Here is a 23,195-nt window from a genome sequence, read left to right on the forward strand (position 1 = left end):
TGTTTATAATGATGAGTGCCAAGTCCTTTTGCTGGATTTCTAATTTGGCTCAGAGGACACACCCTAATGAAAGCCGGGAAGAAGAATGACTCACCTGTTGTCATATTTACCATCAACTGCAGTTATACTTAAACTCTGCTCTAGCCAAATATCTCCTGGCTGCTGCCTTCAAACCAACTGATCATGTTCCCCACTTCCTCCTGGACAGGTTATGGGGCTTCCCAAGAGCCATCCAACAGCCCAATACCAAACAGTATATCTGACCCCAGGGCTGTCTCCAGGGCCTGCTCGAAGCTCAGACTTTCCAGATACGGATTATGAAACAGTCTGGAAGATATTTCCCCAATCTTGTCTGGTTGCGTGTTTCATTTTTACAGGCACGGTACCCACATTTTAAATATATAGTGATGGAAAAGCAGGGTGAGGACAGCAGTCTCGCATGCACGAATTCATTCAGCAACACTTAGTACTGATGCCAGCAGCTGTCCTGGGCTTGCAGAGACAATGATGAGCAAAGACAAACATATCCCTGAGCTCAGGCAGCTTATAGACCAGAAGGAGAAACAGGCTACGCGGTACCACAGAAATAAATATCAAATTGCAACTCTAAGTACTAGAAAGAAGAGGTGCTTGGTACCCAAAGAACATCACCAAGGGAGTTGACCCACGTGGGAGGTCAGGGAAGCCTTCAGTCCCTTGGAAGTTTCAGATCCAGCATCCTTGTCCTAACTTCCAAAGTCACCAGGTGAAATTTGGGGCAGGCTTTTAAAAAGCTAGTGTCTGTCATCCTTCCCTTCAACCTCTTTTCTCCATTCACAGAGAAGGGGAAGATCCCTAATCCTATCTGGTAGAGAAGAGATACCCAAGATACAACAGAAAGTTTGAGAAACAGCAAAGACAGAAATCAATTAGTTATTAAATGCTGTTTGCTTTTCAAGACATTATTCAAAATTATAAGCACTTGGTTGGGTATGTTTGTTCTTGAGGCATGACAAGAAGAGGGCCAGTGACCCACAGGGGTTCAAAACTGTCCCGTGGCTATGGCAATTTTATTAATAACAGGAAGCCTGTTGATAGAACTAGCACTTCGAAGAGAAGATTACAATGTACTCTCTGCCTTCTTGAAAATCTTTCCTTCTGTTGGAAATGTCACTCCAAAGTGCAATTTCAAAATAAGACTCATAGAGTGGGGGTTCACAAGACAGTCATCTAGTCCTGCTGTCTGATTGTATGTCTGGCTCTCTTACTCCTGCTGAGGTTTGGGGCCTGATGGGTCACCACTCTGGACCTGGTTTTCCTCATCTTTATAATGGGATTAATAAGAATACTCCCTCATAAGGTGGTTGGGAGCCTTACATGAGATGTTCCAAGTAAAGGGCTCGAGTTCAGTGCCTGACCGATAGTGAGCGCTCAGCGGTTTGCTCGCGCTGCCCCCTCTCTGACGTATAGTCAGTGAGGTAGCAGGGAAACATCTGTGTACTGTGTATTTGTGCATGCTCCCTCCCCAGTCGTGTGTCACAAATCCGCACGGACCCTGCAAATGTCAGGAGCACGATGTTCCTTCCCGCTGACAGGAGTTTTCCATAATAGAGACGGGGGAAAAAATAGCATCAGTATAGCCTCTGACGCCACGAATAAGAGGAAATAACTCCTCAAAAATATGTTCTGGTCCTCTTCAGTTTGCCTCAGTGTGACTATAGAATATGAGCATGGATATAACACCTGCCAAAGAGCATTCTCCGCCCTTCCACCTCCCCCGCCGCCAAGTAAAAAACTCTCCTATGAATTGATGTGGGAAGGTCAGACTTAAAACTTTTCGGGTAAATTCAAGGCAAACCTTTTCTCTCTCCCCTGAGCTGCCAGGCATGTTATTGCTGGAACCAAGACAACAGGTTTGAGTAACAGCAATGGATTGGACAGATCTTTTTTTTTTTTTTTTTGTCAGCCGGAGCCAAGTTCTCATTGTATTATAGTTGACTCTGTGGGAAATTGGTCTTGAATTCAGTCTGTACGTTGGATACTTGCTGTCTTTGTTCACTTTTCTAGCCCACCTTTTTCAATGGGGAAACAAGTACGTACTATAACGGGAAGAAGTTTGATGACTTTTTTAAAAAATCAAAATGCTCTATCAGACTTAGCATTCTTCTGTTTCTAAGAAGAATTTGCTTCTTTTTAAGTGGTAGGCCGTTAATAAACATGGAGAGCATGTTTTTATTTTGTCATCAGTTTCTGCCAGCAATTTTTTAGATACTTGGTCATCCAACAAGCACATGCTAAATGTTTACTATGTACTGGGCACAGTTTTTGAGTGAGAAATTTGAGCACATGGTCTGAGAAGTATAAATGAGATTTTGCAGACAATGGGTCAAGATGTTAGAAATCACACTTTTCCCAGAAAATCCATCATATGTGGCAGCTGAACCTTTGTATGAAAATGGAATAAAGTGGCAGCTCTTCATGTGTGTTTTGAACATTTCCTTTAAAGAATTCAAATACGTGATTCGTGCTAACGGCAGCACCTGCCACAACCTGGCAAAGTGCATTATTGCAAAGAGTTATTCACCAGTCTATTTTTTCAGGTGGGGCAAGATGCTGGGGTCCCAGGAAAGTGAGACACACATCTTCCCTACCTCCCATACTTACCCCTGAGGGACAGCTGTGCGGTCCCTGAACTTCTGCAGCCTCCTTACTCCTTTGACCTATAAGTCTTAGACCAACAAAATGACATGTCGTTCTCAAACACATCGTACCTGTTTCATACCTCTCTGCTTCCGCATGTATTGTTCCTCCTTCTAGACTATTCTGTCTACCTTCCACCTCCCCCTAAATATCTGCTCATTCTGAATCCCAGTTGAGGCTTCTCATATAGAGACTCCTCCCATACCTTTCCAGGCACTCCTCCCCTCTGGCAATTGGAGACCTTGCCATATATCCATCATTGCAAATGTGATGACACATTACAGTTATTTATTTATACACCTGTCTTTCCTGTTAAGCTCTGAGAAACTGGAAGCATTTTAACACCAGCAACAAAGTGTTTTCCAGCAGGTACCATGAGGAGATACATAGAACATGCACAAATGTCTACTGGGCTGAGAGAATCATATAGGTGTTTACACAGTTCTTATTACATCCAAGTTTGATGAGAAAAGAACCACTCAACAAGTATTTGTTGAACACATACTATGTGCCAGGCACTCTTTTAAGTGCTAGGGATAGGGCAGTGAGCAGCATAGACAAACATCCTGTGATTAAGGAGCTTATGATCTACTCCTTAAGCTGGATGGATGGTCATAGGCTTAGCTAGCAACTCTGTTACTAGGGAAGAAGAGGAAAACTGATACTGAGACAATTAGCGGTCTTTGCCGCACTATTAGTCCATTTTCTCTGTGTATTGATGGGCGTGTATACTTTGTATTCTTAAAAAAACGGTAGACTGGTCATTCTGGTTTGTTTGACTTAAATGCATCTGTTGAGCTCTGTTGATTGCATGTATCTTAAGAGCCTATTTAACAGGCTGTCTCATTTCTTATTTGAATGAATGTATGTGTGTTTTGTATGTGTGTGCATGCACGTGTGTATGTGTGTGTGTGTGAGTGTGTTGAGGACATCTAGGGAGAGGCCACCTTTCAAAAGTAAGTGTCTTTGAAAGCTCTTTCTCATGCCCTTGGCTCCTCAGAATAACCCGCTGAGCTGAGTACTACAGCACGTGCGTCTGCTCCACTTTACAGATGGAAACACAAGGCACAGAGGGTTTAAGTCAGTTCATTATGATTACAGAGCTAGTTGGCGGAAAAGCCATGGCTCTCGACTGCATACATTTTTATTTGATTAAGGATGTAACTTGTAACTCTTGTTAAGTAAGAGTGACAAGTAACTCAGGATCAACGGGTGACTAAAATACTATTTACTGTCCTGTTTCACTGCAGTGGTCTCCAGGAACGAATGAATCGGAGTAAACCTTTCTGTACAGTTTGAGCTCAGATCAGCCAGTTTTCCTCGTCACACAAACAGTGGCTCCTACTGGGGAGGTTCTCCCAGAGCGCTTCCTTCCGCAAGCCCAGTCCTTGGGCTGTGACTTTCTCTGTGGTCACACTGGCCCCTGTGCATCATGACCTCGTGTGTCATGGGCTTTGTGTTTCCCCAGGGCACCGCCCTGCCAGGCCTGAGGATCGACTGAGCACGTGGGTGCCATCTGCCTGGCAACACGCTGAGACCTGACACATCTGGCATATTTGCACCTGCCCCCACACTCCTGTACGGCCTCTGTTCATGTCACATACAATCAAGATATTCCCATAGCAGAGGAAAGGGTCCTTCTTCGCTGCACTGGAACAGGAAAGTGAGCATTTCGGGAATTAAGAAAAATACATGTCAGAGATGAAGTATAAGTGAAACGAGAACAAGCTTTGGGAAAGTCCCTGAGCCTCAGATTCCTCACCTGTCAAATGAGGATCGTAATACGAACTTCGAGAACTACTGTAAAGATTAGAGTTATGTATGTAAAATGCCGAGCTCAGTGCCCGCAACTGAGTACCGTAGCTCCTCCATAAAGGATAGAGAATAAAACAAAATCTATTTTCCATAATATTTAAAATGTGAGCAACAATCCCAAGGGAAGTGACAGTATGTGTCCACACACAAATTTGTATATCAATGTTCATGGCCAACAGTATTCATAAAAACTGAAAAGTGAAAACAGCCCAAATGTCCACTAAGTGATCCATGGATAAACAAACATGGTACGTACATACAGTGAAATAGTATTCAGTCATAGAAAGGAACGGAGGGCTGAAAGATACTACAACATGGGTGAACGCTGAGAACATTATGCTCACACCGTCAGCTCATCCACGGTCCTTTTCACTCCTTTATGTTACCTGTGCTCAGCTTTTGGAGGCATTTGGGTTGGGTAGGAAAAAGTCCCGCTGAAATTTTTTGTTCGTTCATTCATTCACTCATTCGTCAAATCCTTGATAAGTGCCTGTTTCACAGAGTAAACTCTGTTAGCGACTCAGTCCTATCCTCAGGGAAGAGAGTCTGAGAATGGAGAAAGACACAGAACCATTATCAAACAGGAGCAAGAGGGATGCTGGGAGAATGGGAAATGCTGTGATTACAGGTAGGGGTCATCCAATCTGGCCTGAAGTGTTTGGAGGTGGAAGACGTTCAGGGATCCTGAAGAACATGGTCTGGATCCTGTTGTGTCCTCCCTTTAGTTATCAGTCCTTTTGTTCTTGAGCATGCAGGAACTTTTCACAAGTAATGCCACTTCTTTGGGTCACATCCACAAAATAAGAAACTTAATAAAATTTCAAAATCCATCAAGGAAAAGAAAAGGGGAAATGAGGAGTGGGGGAAAAAGAGTGGCAAGAAGAATAAACAAAGGACAAAAGAGGAGAAAAACAGGAAAAAGAGTACTTAAACAAATGAGGAATGTATTTATCTGGTCTCTGACACTGGTGCTGATATTTTCACAAAATTCCAAGGATTTTTGACTGCAAGGAAAATTATACTGAATTGAACCTCCACAAAGCTTATAAGGAATGTATGAATCTTCCCATTTTTCTTGTTTTATTTCCACTGGGACATTTCCATCCTTTTGTTTTGAGATTTTCATATTGGACATGTTGATTGCTGACCTTGACAAGGCAGAGAATGCCTCCTACTCTGACAGGTAGCATTCGCTCTCTGTGGGGGAGTGTAGTGGGGGCGGTTTGAGATGGGGTTGGGATGGGCCGTCAGAAGGCCTAACAGAAGAGTCCAAGCTCTTTCTGCATGACTAGCCAAGTCATAACCTCTCATCCTCAGCCTTCTCTTCTATTATATAGGGAGATGCAAATAACGCCTAACTTAGCAAATCATACGGCTCAAAATGGGATAGTGCATAACATATGGGTGAGGAGATCTTAATCCCAAGAGAGGAAAACTATAGCTCAGAATCAAAAGTATCAAGAAAAGACATGAGTCTATGTTTAAGTTCATCTTCATACTTAAGTTCATCTACATACTTTATACTGTCCATCGGCGTATTTTACCATTCCTCTTTCCACCCCTTTAGGAATGAAATTAATTCATTGGTTGATTGCATTTCCAGAATCAAACATTTCTTGTTACATCCCTCTTACCCATTCTTCAGGGGTGTAATACCTGTGATTGTTTTTGGAATTAAGTGGGACATACCGAGGAGAGATGTTGAGGGAGTATAAATATTTCTTTCATTGGTGAGGAGGGTTTCATGAAAAGGGATTTTCCCAATTTCTTCATTCAGTAGGGAGAATTGCGACTCAAGGACTTGGTAGGACTTAGGAAAAGGCTTCTGCTGGGAGAAATCTCTAGGCTCCCCCCATCTCCCAGTCCATATCTGTCTCCCTAACCATATCCACATCTATTTTCCATCTAGCAGATGGATTCTAGATTTTAAACAACTCTACACAGTAGCCAAGAAGCAGGAATCCATCATCATATTTTACCAAGTGGCCAAGCATATCTCTTCCTGTTGGCAGAAACAGCTGCTGGTGAGGCTTTCCGTGGGAACAGGAATAGAAGTGGTGGGACGTGGTGACATGACCTTTCTTGAAAATGAATTTTACCAGTTGCTTCCAAAAGTGGAAATTCTTTGGAAGGTGGAGCTCTTTATTTTCTACATCAGTGAGCCCTCCTTAACTGGGTGAACACAAGAGGGACTTAAGAGGGTAGTTCAGTCTTTGAAGTCACAAGTTGGAAAATCCACTTTTGCCAACTCACTAGTCATGGTGTGAATCGTCCAGGTAGTGACTAATTTTGTTGTCCATTCCATCCCTCTTCCCTTGAGCCTCTGGGGGACGTATTTTGAAGGTTCTGAGGAAGCAAAAATCAAGCATTGCACAGGGTTACGTTTATCTTGCCCCAATGATTGCAGTCCTGTTGTGTCAGAAGCCTAGGCTTTCTGGGGTGGCACGGAAGCTGAGAACATTCCCTGAGGGTCAGTACAGATGGAAGTGAGCAGGAGTATTCTTTCCTTAATATCTGTGTTCCACCTGCTGAGAGACCCGGTCTGCATGTTTATGGGGCTCCAGTGGCCCCACGCTTACTAATGTGAGTTTAGCCTTCACCACCTCAGTAGGTCTTGTCAAAATAAATGAGTCAGTGCTAATTTTTTCAAGTTGGCCATTAGTTTTAGAGCCAAGTCTGAGGAATGAAAACTGACCTGGAACAAGGAGAAACGTCAATGTATTTAGACATTGCTGAAGAAATTTTTTTTTTTCCACAGTCAAAGTAGTATAACTATATCATCCTGCAGACATGTTTTGATTCATTGGTCTGCTCTGTGGGCTCTCCCTTTTCCCTGCAACAGTGACAGCCGGGAATTTCATTAGCCAAGGAGATCCCTGCACATGCGGTGGAACATATTTGTGAATCCCCTTTATCCAATTTGACTTTGAATCCGAGACTGTGGGCCTTTGCTGATGCAGAGCTAGAGGAGAGGAAGAGGAATTAGAAACAGAGAGAAAGAGGATGGGCAGCATTCGGGTGAGAAATGGCCTAGACTTCCCTCTGAGGCCAAGTGGACTGCACCTGTTCCCATCAGCTTTTCCATTTCAGGTACTAGCTCCAAAGGAAGCCAGCAAGACGAATGGACAGAGGGGACCACCCGTGAGTACCACAGTGTATCAGGGTCACAGCTCTCCTAGATGTGGAGGAGGGAAGCCTCTTAGAAGCTGGCAGTTCCCAATGCTCCTTAGAGATAAAAGGAAGTCACTGTCCCAACAGGGCCTTCCAAGAAAATTAACTGCGCGAGGACTGGCGTGGCTCAAGAGCTGAGCTCTCCTTGCCATCTTATCCTGAGCCAGAGAGACCCAGGGGAGAGGGAGGCTGCTGTTGATTTAAGTGACTCCACTCGGGTTGGGAAAATTGACCAGAGCATGGTCTTGCAGCCAGCGCATGCTTGTGCTTTCACAAACTGCTTTTCCCGTTTGATTAGGACTGGAAATCACTTGCAGATCACCTCTCCAGATGTCTGTTCATAACATTTGTTTTCTTCAAGGAATCATTTAGCCATGACTGTTCCCTTTCTGGCTGCCTTTCCTGGTTTGATTAGGAGAAGGGTGGCAGACCCATGGCAGTGCTCATTTTCCGTGGGAAGGGGAAGGAGCTTTCAGGAGCTTTCAGGCTGGAAGAGATGCCTAAGGATTCTCCTGAATGGTTCAGTAGTCTGTGTTCTCAGCTTCCTGGATTGATGGAAAAATCCATGTCAGCCGCAGTGTTTTGTGTCCAGTTGCTTGTGGAGTCTCCCAGCAGGACAGGCCCTGCACTGTTGGATTCTTCTCCAGGGCTCTGAAAATAGAACCCTTAACTCAAGCCTCCTGTTTCCTCCAGGGAGCTTACATCTGGGCCTGTGCTATCTCTCCACTCTCTGAATGGAGCTGTGCCTGCGTGCTTTCCTGATTATGCATTCAAACGGAAACACATTTTTGTCAGAGGGATTAAAAGGCAGCACTTGGAAGTGTCTGCCTGGATTTCTGTTGATTTGCCTTCGCCGGGGCATTGAGTGGAGGGGCAGGGCCGTGAGTCTTGATGGGGGTGTGCAAGCCTTCCTCCGTGGGCTGGTTCCTCTGGGACAGCACAGGACATTGGCCCCGAACATCAAAGACCGGTGTGGACGCCCCTCCAACCACAGCCGGAGAGATTCTTCTTTTCCTCAGAAGCCTGAAAAGCTTAACAATTCAGGGAAGTAACTGTATAGGAAATGTTTTCGACTCAGTAAGGAGAGTATTTAAAATAGATGCTTCTGTTTTTAATTAGGCACATCTATCTCTGCATCCACCAAGCAGCTAATATCTCAGGATGTTTGTCAATGGATACTTAAAAAGTGTGGACTTGTTAGTCTGGACACCAGGCAAAGAAATTTCATACAATAAGACCAACTTTGTTCAAATGATTAGGACCATGCCTCAATGTGTAGGGAGGGTAAAAAGAATTTAAGTTCTGTGTAATGAAACAATAATCAAGAAATGAAGTAGCTGATGTAAAAATTCCCCGACACTATTTAGAAGTAATTTGGGAATAACAGAATTCTCATAACTTTTGGCTAACATGGTAGTCACGATACAGTGTTATTTTATTTTAACATACTCTAACTCATAATATTTTGAGTGAAGAATAATGTGCATTAGAGCTGATTCCCCGTTTCAGGAATTGCTCTGTCCATCCTTCATACTTTGAGATGAGTGGTTCGATTCTCTTGGTGCCCTTTATGGCTATTTCGTGGACATCGGTGGCTTGTTTGCCGTGTGTCACAATGAATGTGATTCTCGCTGACATGCTGTACTTCTCAGCACAGTCAAAAGATAGATGGAGCCCCTGGCCCTCTCCCACTTTGCTTTCTGTCCTACTTTCCCATCTCCTAGTATTACCCCATCTTTATCCCGAAGTGCTCACTTGGTATTCCTACACTGCCAGCTGCACCCATCACCTCTGTCCCCCTCCAGGTGATGGAATGTCCAGGTGGACCTATGGGTCTCCCTCCCTCCTAGACCTTGTTCTGAAAGGAGGAGTTGGTTCTAATCTGATTTCCAGAAGAGACTTGGAAGTAGATCAAGTGGCCATTGGTTTTTATTCAGACTAGTTTTAGTTCAAATATCCATTTTATGAAATAAGATTTTCAAATATTAGACAGACACCTCTATCCCATTTTTCTACACTTTATGACTTAAGTTACATAATTTCAAGTTACGTGGTGTTTGACAGAAATTTATTCCCTATGTGTCATGGTGTTCCCCTGTGCTTTGCCTAACTTTTTTTTCTTCTCTTGAACATTCGTGAATATTCTCTCTCTTAAAGATTTCATTTGTTACTTTTGAAGCAGCAGTGACCTCCAAAAACTCAAGTAGAAAGGACAAAAGCCATTATGGATCGGGCTTAATAAAATCTTATTTACTGAACTTGCCTTATCTGGAAGAAGTGACCACTGTTCACAGCTCTTCATTTACTCTTAGCAAGGCCATGCTCCCTGGGAACCACTCCTGCTGATAATACCCATAGCTCTCCCTCCCAGAAGGAACTGCTAAAGTGCCAGTAAAATCTAGGCATTTTTACTCCCTTTTAAAATCTCAGACACCTCCATCTTCCCATGACTCTTTTCTGTTAGCCCTACCTTCCTTCCTTCCTGTTTTAATTTTATTCAGTGTAAAAAGCAGGAATAGGTGTGCAATTTTGTCAGAGACCTTTTTAGCACTTATAGAGATAATCATATGGTTTTTCTTCAGATCCATTAACATAGTTTATTATATTAATGGATTTCCTTTATATTGGACAATCTTAGGCCATGCTATATGCTATTTTCTTCATAGGATGTTGGATTCTGCTTGCTAATAGTTTGGGATTTTTGTAGCATATTCATTAAAAAATAATGGTCTGTAGTTGTGTATACATACGTGTGTGTGTGTGTGTGTGTGTGTGTCTTCATTAGGTTTAGATATCAATATTGTATTTACATCATTAAAAGGACTTGAAATTTTCTCGTTTTTTCTCGTTTGTTGGAGAGCAGTCTACATAGCATTGGAAATATCTAGTCTGTTAAAATATCTGGTAGAATTCCCTTGTAAAACCATATCGGGCTAGTGGGGTTTTTTGTTTGTTTGTTTGTTTCCCTCTTTATTTCTTCCATGGAAATTGTTCTGTTTAAGTTTTATATATCTACTGGAGGAGTCAGTTTTGCTAAGTGTATCTTCCAAAGAAATCTTCTATTATATCTAGTTTTCAACATATTTTTTTCATTGAGTTGTACCAAGTAATTTCTTATGATTAAAAAAACTTCCACACCAATCATAATCCCCTTATTCTTGTCCTTTCTTATATTTTATATTTGTATTGTCTTGATTAAATTAACTAGTGGTTGTCTTTTGTTATTTTTTTCTCAAAAAAGCAACATTTTATTTGATTATTAGTTCTCTTTTATTGTTTTCTACTTTGTCACATTACTTATTGTCTACCTTTATTTTTATTATTTATTTCTTCATGCTTGTTTGTTGCTCTTTTTCTAGCTTTTTGAGTGGGAATTCAACTCATTTATCTTTATTAATTTAAGGACATAAACTACATTTTTCTCTGATTACTAATGTAATTGTATTTCAAAATTCTGATATGCAGTTTTCATTGTTCATTGTTATCAATTATGAAATTGGTTCGTATTTCTTTTACTCAATAGCTGTTTAATAGCGAATATTTGATGGAATTATTTGTTTTTATTTTATTACTAATTTCTAGTTTTGTTGCTTTGTGATCAGAGAATGCGGTTGATATTATTTCAATTTTATAGAGGCTTTCTTTGTAAAGTAATTGTTGGTTAATCTTCGTGAATGTTTCAAAATGTGTACTTGAGAAGAAAATATCATCTCTATTAATGTGTTCTATAAATCCTGTCTGTGTAGTTACTTTTTTCCCATTTGTACAGTCTTCAACTGAATGTGGTATATTCACATCTCTTATTATTGGTGTTCTGCTTGTTCTTGCAATTTCTATACTTTCCACCATATGAGAGGTTGACAAACTACAGCGGACTGACTTGCTGCCTGCTTTTGTCAATAAATCTTTATTGGTGAACAGGAATGCTCATTCCTTTATGTATTATTATGAAGGCTCTATTGCTACAATGGCAGAGTTAAAAAGTTGGGACCGAGAGTGTATGGCCTACAAGTCTAAATATTTATTATCTGGCTCTTAAAGAAAATGTTTGCTGACCCCTGTACTATATGAAGGTACACATTTACATTTATTAAATCTTTGATGTGAACTACATCCTTTAGAATTATAATTAGAATCCTTCTTTGTCGTGCTTAATATTTTTGGCCCGAATTCTACCTTATTTGATATCAAGATGACAGCCCCTACTTTCCTTTTTTTTTTTTTTTCCAGTTGACAGGTGTGGTTTTAGCTGTTCTGAATTACTTTATTTTAGATATGTATCTTGTACACAGCATGAGCTTGCTTTGCGATATGACTTGAAAATATTTTTGTTTTAATAAGTGAGTTAAGTTCCTTTATAAGTGGATCAGTTTGATATACTTTCAAGGTGGAACAGAAACACGTTTTGTATACATTATTTGAAGGCTTTTGAAAGTACCCTCTTTTGAGTAAGTGATGATAAAGTTAATCCAAAATAGACCCGTGAAGATACCTTACGTTTTGAGTTTTATACTGGGCACTGTTATTGTGGCTTTCTCCTCCAGTGCATGGGATTAAAGCAGCACTGACTATAAATTTTGTTGTGACCTGCGAATGGACTTGAAATGAAACTGCGACTGAATTACTGCTTAAATCGAAGGGAGTGGTTGGTAAAGTTAAAAGGCAGAGTTTACATCTTGGATAACTAAAAACTAAAACAAACATGAAAATTTCCAAGAAGATTAATTAACTTACTCTAGTTTAATTCATTTTATGCTTATGCTGTTTTAGTACGACTACTTATTGATAGTGGCTTAGCCCTGTTTAAGAATTTAATGACACAGAGATGATTTTAAGCAGTATCTCTCACTTTAGAAATTCACTGTCCAGTTTGGACCATGAATCATTATATAGTCCCTCTTTGTCATACTTAATGTTTTTTTTTTATCATTTTTCATAGATACACATGACCTATATTCATTGTTTGTTATTGGTATATTTTAAATATTACAATTTTAATATAATTTTTTCCTTTCTTAAAATGTGTATGCATTTTTTTTGGCACCCTCTGTGTATGAATCATTTTCATATGTATAATTTCCAGAATTGGCCATTCTCCTTTCTGTTAATTTGGGGTCTCTTGGATTTCCCCCTTCCTTGGAATGACATAACGGAACTCTATTGTGCTTTCTCTCACGCAGGGCAGCCACTGATCACAATGTGGATAACACAACAGACATCCTCAGGGAGTGGTTGAAAAACGTACAGAGACTCTATCACTATGTGGAGTGGAGGCCTATGGATGAACCTGAGTGAGTAGCAAGAGAACATTTTGTGAACTCCTCGTTGACCCTTCCTCCCTTAACCATGTGCAGCCATGCAGGCTGTCAATCACTGAGGTGTATGTGACCTTACCTTGTCTTTCATCTGGGCACGTAGTGTAAGTTTCTTCCTTTGATCGCACTCCCTATTTCTCTCTTCCTTTTGACTCCCTAGCAGGTACCAGCCAAGTTTGTGTTCTCATCAGTTCACAAGTAAATTACCACCGAGGTATATGTTTTAAACGTGATATTATCTATTCATATTTTAAGTATAAAGCTTTTATACCTGAGGGATCGTAGTGAAAAGTTTACATACTTTTTACATACGCCTTGCTTTTTCACTTACATCTTCATAATCTTTCCCCAGCAATAGTTAAGGAGCTTCTTGATGATTTTAATGACTGCAGAGTACCCATGGTATGGTTGTAGCATAATTCTTTAAGTAATCTCCTAGCAACAGACATTCAGGTTATTTCCAATCTCAACCATAGCAATTTCTTAGTTGTTTCCATCTTCACGCCATCCTACATACCATACTGTCAAATCAATCTATCTAAAATACCAATAACATGGTTTAATTTTTCTGTTAAAAAGACTCCAGTGGCTATCTAGTATCTACAGAACAAAGTTCCAATACCCTAGACTTATATTTTTTAAAGTTTCCTTAAAATTAGCACCCATACCTATGCACCCATATTTCCTACTTCTTCCCAAGGGAAAACCTGCTTTATCCAGGGAGTTTCTTTATTTTCAACCCCAAGTTGTTGCTCATGCAGTTTTGTTCTCCTGGGAAACCTTTCCTTCTTTGTAACCAGTTCTTATCCCCAACCCCACCTACTATAGAAAGCTGTTGCAAATCGTTCCATTACAAAGATCTACCTGTCTCTCAAGACTTGTGTTGCTTGTTTTCTACATCATCCTTTTTGACACAATAATACACTTAACTAACATTAACTGTATAATTCATGCATTTTTTTCTAACTAATTTTTTAGTTCTTTGGCAGGCGCTAATATATACAAGTTACATTTTCTCTAATGCTATGTTTTTGGCAGGCATGAAATTAATACTTGTTGGATGCACAAATGAGTGAATGAGAATATGAATAAATGTATTTAAAACTTACTATTGTAAATGTTTCGAAAGCTGTTACAATTCCACCTGAAGGAATTGTACAAGTAGAATGAATTGAGTTGCCTCAGGATAAGTCATTTATTGAAAGCCAATTTTTTTATATAATAATAAATGCCATTCTAGAACAAATTTTTGTTCTTCTAGTCTCTCTGTATATAATGTGGTGTGTGTGTGGGGCGGGGGAGGTGTAATCTCAAGTCCTGGTGTGTGATTCTTAGTCTCTCTGTATATGCTTTTATTATATATGTATATGCATATATATATATATCAAATCCCAGTGTGTGATCTATATATTGAGCAAAAATTAACAACAAAATTTAAACATTATAAAAAATCTTGCACACTCTTTTGCAGTTTTTTCTTTACTTAAACATGATTTTGTTTTATTTTATGGTGATCAAACTAATATTTTCAGTATTTCTTTTTTTTTTTATTAAATGTGTTGGGTCATATTAGTTACAGGTTTTGAAAAAATATGTATGTAATGGAATTTGGCCTAATTAGAATAGCCCAGAAAGAGTTTATGTACTTCACTTGCGTTCTGGTAATTTTCTCTGTAGCCAGATTTTGACTAAATATGCCAAAGTCACTGTAAGAAATATTAGGGAAGGCTTTTTGGGGGCAAATCTATTCAGAAAAACAGGAATTGCACTGATTTTCATTGGAACGATAATTGGGGGAGACATCCAGCGAATTCCTGTGTAGTACATAGTTTTATTCATTTTATTTGTGTAGTTACAGCCTCATTTTTTTCTGTGGGTTTTTATTCACTGAGGCACAGGTATTACCAGTGCGGGTACAAGAACTTGAAGTATGGCCCTTTTGGGGCCACTGTGACAGTGTGAATGTCCATACTAATTAGGTGCTTTCAGAAGGGTGCGCGAGGGTACCCAACCGCTTGCCTACGTGGCCGTGCAACAGTCTTGGCCTGGCTTTTCTGTGGATACTGACAGAGACCCCAATGACATCATACATCTGCTCCGTGACCTCACTTCACTTGGGAGACGTCAGTGTGTTGGGTTCTGTGGAATCCCTTGGTGCACTTGGGAAACTCCTATTTTTATGCTGGAAAATTTCTAAATTTATCTGATGGCAAAATGCATTAAAACGTGTCTAAGGAACGTGACTTTGGGGTCATGCCTGGGTGCAGAATCCTTACTAACTAGCATTAAGATAATGACTTAAATTGCTTTATACCAGTTTCCTCCTCTGTGAAAGGGGGAGAATAGTAATAAAGGTGGCCCTCCATATCCGTGGGTTCCATATCCACAGATTCAACCAACTGTGGATCGAAAATATTTGGAAAAAAAGATTGTCACTTTTTGCTGGCGTGTACTACATAGTTAGGCCTACGAGGGTTTCATCTGTACTGAACATGTACACACTTTTTTTTCTTGTCATTCTTCCCTAAGCAATACAGTTTAACAACTATTTACACAGCTTTTAAATTAGGTATTATAAGTAATCTAGAGATGATTTAAAGAATATGGAGGATGTATGTAGGTTATAGTATACAAATACTAAGACATTTTATATAAGAGACTTGAGCATCTGCGTATTTGGGTATTCTGGAACCAACCCCCCATGGAGACTGAGGGATGACTGCACTTAACCTTGTAGGGACACAATGGGCTCCATTTAGAAGCCACTGGAATATTGCATATGAAGATTCTTTTGTATGGTAAACAGCAAGTTCCTTCATCTCTCCTTGTACCAGTTTTCTTTTCTGTAATATGACGATGATACTAACATTAATAGTATCTACTTCCTAGGGTCACTGGATGAGTTAGTACATAGTGCCTGAATATGTAAGCACTCAATAATTACGTTATTATTATTATTATTATTATTATTATTATATTATCAATTTTAGGTCTTATCCTGATGAAATTGGACCAAAGCACTGGCCTGCCTCCCGGTTTTCCCATGTGATGAAACTACGACAGGCAGCCCTTCGAACTGCGAGGGAAAAATGGTCAGACTACATTCTGGTAAAAACAGATGTCTGATTTCTTGACACTTGTTATCTAGAATGCATCCAAATTAATTGTCTAAAAACTAGAACCGTGGGATCAATCAAAACAATCTTTTGTTGAGGCACCACCTTCCCTACTTTTTAATAAAAGCACAGGGAAAAGTTGGGGAAGTTAGTATTGGGATACCTGGATTTCATCTCAGACCCCCTTTCTGACATGCATTTTCAGTAAGTGAATAAGCTCCTGAATGCTTCCAACTCTTTTATGTAACAGGCATCAGAAACTGAATCTTTGCATTGTAGTTCACGGGGAATGCTATGGTACAGCAAAATAGCGTCTTACTAACTTTTTAGACTTTTGGAGAGATCAGAGATTAATTATATAAAATGAAATTCAAATTAGCAGCTCTGGAACTCCACTCCCGTTTTGCTCCTAAGGGTTTTGGGGAGTGGCATCTCTTGCTAGGCTTCCCGGTTGCTCCCCATGATGCTAGGCTCTCATGGAGGTTTTCTCTCCATGAAGAGTTTTTATCACTTTCCTTAGAACTTTGAGGGCGGTCCAGAAAGTGCTGGACTTGATTAGGAATTAACGTTGTATTCCATCCTGTCCTCCATGAACCCATCTTGACTGCAAAGGACAGCTTCCTAAGTAGCTACAGTCCCCATTTCCCTTTTTTGAATGTTGACAGCGACATATTTGCCCACGAGGTTGTGGGAACCGAGGTCTTCATCTATGACCCTCAAAATTCATTGATTTCTTTTGGCAAATGTTTTCCAGTACAATATGAGGAATAACACCGATAAAGCCAATATTGTTTCATGAAACGTACTGACATCTGCTCCCTGTCACTGGACTGATTCCTAACGGGAGTGTTTATGGATTTGTGTCCATCGCCAGGCCCTCAATTACAACAAAAATAAGCCCAACTATTTATCACACACACTCTCAATACAAAAAATTTCATAGAAGTTTTCAAATTGTACTGAAGATACAATATTTAACATTGTATAGCTGTTTCAATGTCACTGGAATGTATGAATGCTGAACTGCAAAATTTTTGGTAAACAGATTGACTATCATAAGAATGAAATCTTCTGACTATTGATTATTTTGTGTGTGGTAGAATATACATAAAATTTACAATTTTAATCATTTTTAATTGGACAGTTCAATGTGATTGGTTATTTTATAAGATAAAATCTCTCGTTATGCTGTCCCTGTAAATGAATCCATGTTAACAAGGACTTCTGCTAAGAATGGGACATAGCTTCATTGGTCAGCATGGGTTGGTATAATGGACTTTAAACAAAAATACTACTTGTAACATTAAAACAGCAATGACGGGTCTAGTTTGGACCATGTTGGCATTACTATAGACAACCTAAATAGGTCTGTCCATTTGTACCTATAAGCACTCCGTAAGTGTTTCTGAATGACCTTTGCAGGGTGTGGGAGCTGTTACTATCTTGTAGGTTGAGTCCTGATTGAGTGTGTGCTCAGTGTGGTAACACCAATTTATTGCTTGGTGCCTTTTGCAGAGCTGAATATGTGTGAGTTGCCTGAATGAAAACCATCAGCTACACTGGGTTTCCATAACGAGAACAGAGATAGCTGGTTCCCCGTCGCGTGAACAAGTTCCCGTGATCGTTCAGAAGTGTTGGGTGATTCTTGAACCGATTTCCACCTGACTTTATCCTTTTCTTTTTTCCCCCTAGTTCATAGATGTTGACAACTTCCTGACTAATCCACAGACCCTCAATCTAATGATGGCAGAAAACAAAACCATTGTGGCCCCCATGCTGGAGTCTCGGGGCCTGTACTCTAATTTTTGGTGCGGAATCACACCTCAGGCAAGTCTTTGGCTAATGACTTAAGGCTATGAGTTATAACAAGACAGCCAGGTGTCAACAGTAGCCCTATTAACCTTTTTCTCATTTCCTCCCTTGAAACATGCATGTCATTTCAGAGCAAGCATTTTCAGGAAAGGAGGTAAATCCAGGTCCAATGCCACAACCCAGTGAGAGCATCTGTATTAATGAACTATGAGAAAAATATGCCAATGAGTTTAAACATTGGAAGCTTTAAATTAACCAATAAAGCTTGCTGGGACTTGTACTTTTTCTCTCCCTGATTCAGAGATTTAAAAAAAATATATAAATATATATAAATAAATAAATATAAATAAATAAATATATATATATATATATATATATACACATATATATAAATAGTTATTTGTCCTTAAAGCAATCATAAGAACTCTATAGAAAAATAGGAAAATGGAAAAAAGTAAAAAAAAAAAAAAAACACAAAAAACATGTTAATCCCTATCCCTCTAAATCAATTTGCATTTTTTAAATAACTATATCATCAAGTGTCTATAATGCAATTTACTTAACCTTTCTCTTTAAAAACATTTAAATTGTTTGTAACTATGATAATGACCATCATGATTAATATAATTCTTTCTGTATTTAATATTATTTCTGTGGTGTAGCGAAGTGGAATGACTGAGACAGAGTATAAATATTTTGATGACCTTTGATAATATGTTTCCAAATTTATTTCCAAAGAGATCTGATAATTAGAACTGCTATGGTAGCTTGTTTTCACAAAATTCAAGTTAAAAGCAGAATTTTTCATTTCCATCATCTTTCTTTCCCATTGTAAAATCTTCAAAGTCTAGAGATCTCTTAAGGTGAATGCTTATGGCTGGTTCCATTTTTTATTCTTTAATGAATTAGAGAGATAAATTAAACTGATTATTGTAGTATATATCAAAGTAGGACAAAGATGTGCTTAGGGGAAAAAAAATGTATGTTGAATGTGGTCTTGTACCCAAATGGTCCAAAATTTTGAGTTCTTCTTTTATATTTGGTTTGGTTTTGGATGAAGAATGAGGCCAGTGCTGATAAGTGTTTAATAACTGGTTCTCTGTGGGGAGAAAAAAAAATCCTGATTTGTAAATTTGAAAATTTTCCAATTTTCATGGTGTGAGTTCACTTACCATACAAACAACTTAAATGTTGTTTGAGCTAAGGGGAAAGACTGAGTACACTGCAGTACAGCCACTTGATGAGATAATCATTAAAAACATGCAAAGCTGACATCTGTGCTGCTGTTAGATGGTGGGGATACACTTGATTTTTATTTTTACAGCTACCAACATATCGACTGGCTTGCAAAATTCCTGAAAATGTAACACTCAGTGGCTCTAGCACACTACTGGATGAGACATCCCTCTTTTATTACAATTATTTCCCACAGTTCCAAGAGGTTTGAAATGCATGTTATTATCCACATCTCTTTTAGGAAAGCATTAAGTTCATATTATACAAGTCATTCCCTTCTTGGTGAGAAACCATTATATTAGGTGCGTCTGAATTCATATACTCTCAGTTAATAATCTTCAGTGTTTCATGTAGCAGAATCATTGGAGGGTTGTTTTTAATGAGGTACGCATTGACCCCAGCAAGAAGTGACTACAGCCTCCAGGGCTCTATTATCTCCTTATTTACTTTCATCATTAAAAACAAACAGGAGAAATGTACTCACTTATTTTGCACAGTAAAAGCAAAAAATCTGAGCAACTTAGGGCAATTCTAATTTGTCTCCCTCTGTTTTTGGCTGGCTGCCATCCCCAGGGCTGGCTTCTGCTAGGACAGCCAGTGACTTCATAAGCTTAAGGCAGGCCCTGGTTTCCAGAGCCTTTAAACACATCCAAAACAACCGACCCTGGCGTTGTTGGCGAGCCATTGAACAAAAATTACTACCTACAACATTCAATTTATGTGGAAAAAAAGACACAACTATCTCCTCTGCCTGTCTGCAGGAGGTGTATGAACTCTTTCTTTCTTCCCTGCCCCCAGGATATTGAGTGATTTATCATCGTCAGGAATGCTCCCAGCTTCTCACTCTGAGAGTACTGTTCCTACGTTGTCTAGAACTTTATATTTGACATGCATTCTTAGACTTTAGTCTAAGTTCTTTAAAGAACCAGTGTTTTCTTTATCCCTTGGAAGAATACTCCTAAGTGGAAGTGTTACGAGAACCCATGCTTTTTTACAGACGACTCCAGCATTCCTGTTTTACAAACATGAGGAACTAGGTTGAGGAATGTGACCAATACCTACAGATAGTAGTAGCTGAAGTGGGATTTGAACTCGGGCAGGCAGACATCAGAAATTGTGCTCTTCATTGCTCTGCTTTACCACTGCTTCACACTCATACTTCATGTTCAATCATAAGTCAACACAAAATATACTTTTAAGAAATTCTTAAATCAAGAGATATGCTGAAAGCAAAAATATTTCTGACGCCACCTTTTTAGTACTGTTTTATATGGAAATCGCAATTCTTGGGCTCAACTGGAAATTCTTAGGCCAAAAGAAGAAGCATGAAGGTGACTTTGCTTAAGGACTTCGACTTAACTGGTGATGACTTAGAAGGAATCAGCTAGCGGATGACTGCCAGGTATGAAGTGCTCAGATCAGAGAACAGAGCTCACTTATTTGCTCTTTGCAGGGTTTCTACAAACGGACGCCGGACTACATTCAGATTAGAGAATGGAAGAGGATGGGCTGCTTTCCTGTGCCCATGGTCCACTCCACGTTCCTGATTGACCTCAGGAAGGAAGCCTCTGCCAAGCTGGTGTTCTATCCCCCGCACCAGGACTACACCTGGACCTTTGATGACATCATCGTCTTTGCCTTCTCCAGCAGGCAAGCAGGTACGGTTCGGTTTATATCCGGTTGGCCTGCCCCCGTGGAAACACTGCCCATAACCAGCCCTTTATTTTGTGCATCTTCTTAAAAGCACTGCTATGTATGGAGGTGGGCTACCTCTTCAGGTGGTGTTAGAGGCAATGAATTAATTGTCTGCTGTAACCGCACCAGCACCCTCTGTGTTGCTGTCCCTGTAAGCACCAATGGCCTCTACCCAGGAATCCAGTCTTTTTTCTGAGCCATGTGGGAATGGTGGTGGTGGTAGTGGGAGCCATGGGCAAGTGATGGGTTCTCTGTGGTGCTACTGCATCGCTCTGTCCATTACAGGAGTCCCTTTATGAATTAGAAAACGGTAACAGAGACCAAACAGCACTGGCAAAGACCCCATACTTAAAAAAATGGAAGTTTATTTCTTCTCAAAAAAGTCTGTTCCACAAGGTTTTCAGAGACCCAGGCTCCTTCTCTCTTGCTTTTCCACGCTCCGTGAGGTATGGTTGTTAATTGTATGATCCAAGATGTCTCATTAGTATGGATTCATTCTAGCCAACTGGTGACAATCAGAGAGGAGAGGGCACTGTCCTTTACTCAACCTTGACGGGTACAATCCAGAAGTTGAACATGCCACTTCTATGCATATCCTATTAGCCAGACTTAATCACAGAATGACATCTAGCTATAAGGGAGGCTCAGAATGTTGTCTTTGTGCAGTATAGAGCCCCAATTTTCTCACTCTAGGAGAAGGAGAGGGCAGATTTGGGGAGGCAACCAGCAATGTATGCCACAGTCCTCAGTCTGGAAGGAAAGACAAAGCCAGACTTAAGTTTCCAGTGGGGTCTGTAGGCTTTTTGAAGAAGACAAGTCAGTAGGAAGGTAAGTCATTTCTCGTGTGTCACCTGCACATGCAGTCAGGAAGGATGTAATTCACTAAAGCAGTTCAACAGGAAGATACATGACATTCCTAAAGCAAAGGTTTATTCTCCTGATCGTTCAGACCTTTCTGCCAGAAATCAGGTCCCATTATCAATGAGCCAGAAATATGACACTTAATCACTAGCCAAAGTGAGTTTGGGAACCAGGCAGATGGTGATAAACTCATTGTGCCTTTCTAAATTAGTTAGGGTGGATGTGCTCATGCAGACAGCCCAGGCAGCTGAAGCAGGTTGTCGGCAGGTGAGCATGCTAATGCAAATTCAAGTTGCAACTCATCAGACCATCCTTAAACCCACAGGTGTCCCACTCGTCTGTTGTGGACTTGGTAGGAGTCAGAATATTTAGTGGAAATGTGGAAAGAAGGCTGATTTTTTTTTCTCATAACTGCTAGGGCCATTTAGACCCTTTGGCAAGGTGTAGGCATTTTTTAGGCCTGTGTCAGGGCAAGAGCAAGGTTCTTAGTCTCATGTGGATTGGAAGTTTTCAAGAAGGTTCTTGTGTCAATGTTAATGGAAACTGCTTCTTTCACCTTGGTCTGTGATTTACTCTGACCTCTCCAGGAGGGGAAGCAGACTCAGGACCTTCTCATTTCTTTGAGTTGTGCCAGTCCCTGTGCTTCAGCGCTTGAAGTGAGGATGTTCCAAGAAAGTGAACTATTAACATACAGTAATGATGCTTGCTTAACAGAGTCCCCCTTTATAGCCAAACAAGGCATTATTGTGACTCATGCACTAAATCATTATGATAAATTCTTTTAAACCAAGAACTGGTTTTAGGGCTGGATGAGTGACACAGGCTACGTAGGAAAGTTTCAGCTCTGCCCTTTGCTTGGCCTGTTCACTCAGCCTTCATTCTTTATTGGTCAGACTTCTCATAGCTCCTCCCCGAACACAGAAAGCAGATGCTGAGGCCCAAAGCTGTTTGGTGATTCAGTTGGGGAAAGGAGAGGTAGAAAAGGAAGGTGAGAGAATCAGTGCCCTAGGCATGACTTTTGTGCCTAGCATTGTGTTAGGCTCTGTGTTTGGGGAGATAAAACCTTTACATGTGGAAACATAACTAATAGCTATGAAATAGTGAAAGCTGAGGGTTACAAACTGTGAATAGGTCAGGAGTCAAAACAGGAAAGAATGACTGTCATTTGGAGGAGTAAAAAACACTCTCCTAATATCCAAAATTTATAAAGAACTCATACAACTCAACACCAAAAATAACCAAACAATCCAATTTAAAAAATGAGCAGAGGACCTGAATAGACATTTCTCCACAAAGAAGACATAGAGATGGCCAATAGACATATGAAAAGATGCTCAATGACACTAACAATCAGAGAAGTGCAAATTAAAACCACAATGAGATATCACCTTACACCTGTTAGAATGGTTATAATCAATAAATCAACAAACAGCTATGATGTCCAAGATGGCAGCATAGATAAACGCTGTGCTTGCCTCAGCCCATGAACACAACA

General features: G+C 40.0%; 1 protein-coding gene across 1 annotated transcript in view; it reads left to right on the forward strand.

The window, feature by feature from the left end:
- The window catches only part of COLGALT2 (collagen beta(1-O)galactosyltransferase 2), an 86,552-nt gene that overhangs the window by 34,574 nt on the left and 28,783 nt on the right, over window positions 1-23,195 (forward strand). The window contains exons 2-5 of the mRNA XM_081026915.1: window positions 12,846-12,956; window positions 15,971-16,088; window positions 17,789-17,923; window positions 20,598-20,802. Coding sequence (XP_080883041.1) covers window positions 12,846-12,956; window positions 15,971-16,088; window positions 17,789-17,923; window positions 20,598-20,802 — 569 coding nt within the window. The remainder of the gene's footprint in view (window positions 1-12,845; window positions 12,957-15,970; window positions 16,089-17,788; window positions 17,924-20,597; window positions 20,803-23,195) is intronic.

Source organism: Rhinolophus hipposideros, assembly GCF_964194185.1.
Source record: "Rhinolophus hipposideros genome assembly, chromosome: 19".
In the NCBI taxonomy this organism is placed as follows: domain Eukaryota; kingdom Metazoa; phylum Chordata; class Mammalia; order Chiroptera; family Rhinolophidae; genus Rhinolophus; species Rhinolophus hipposideros.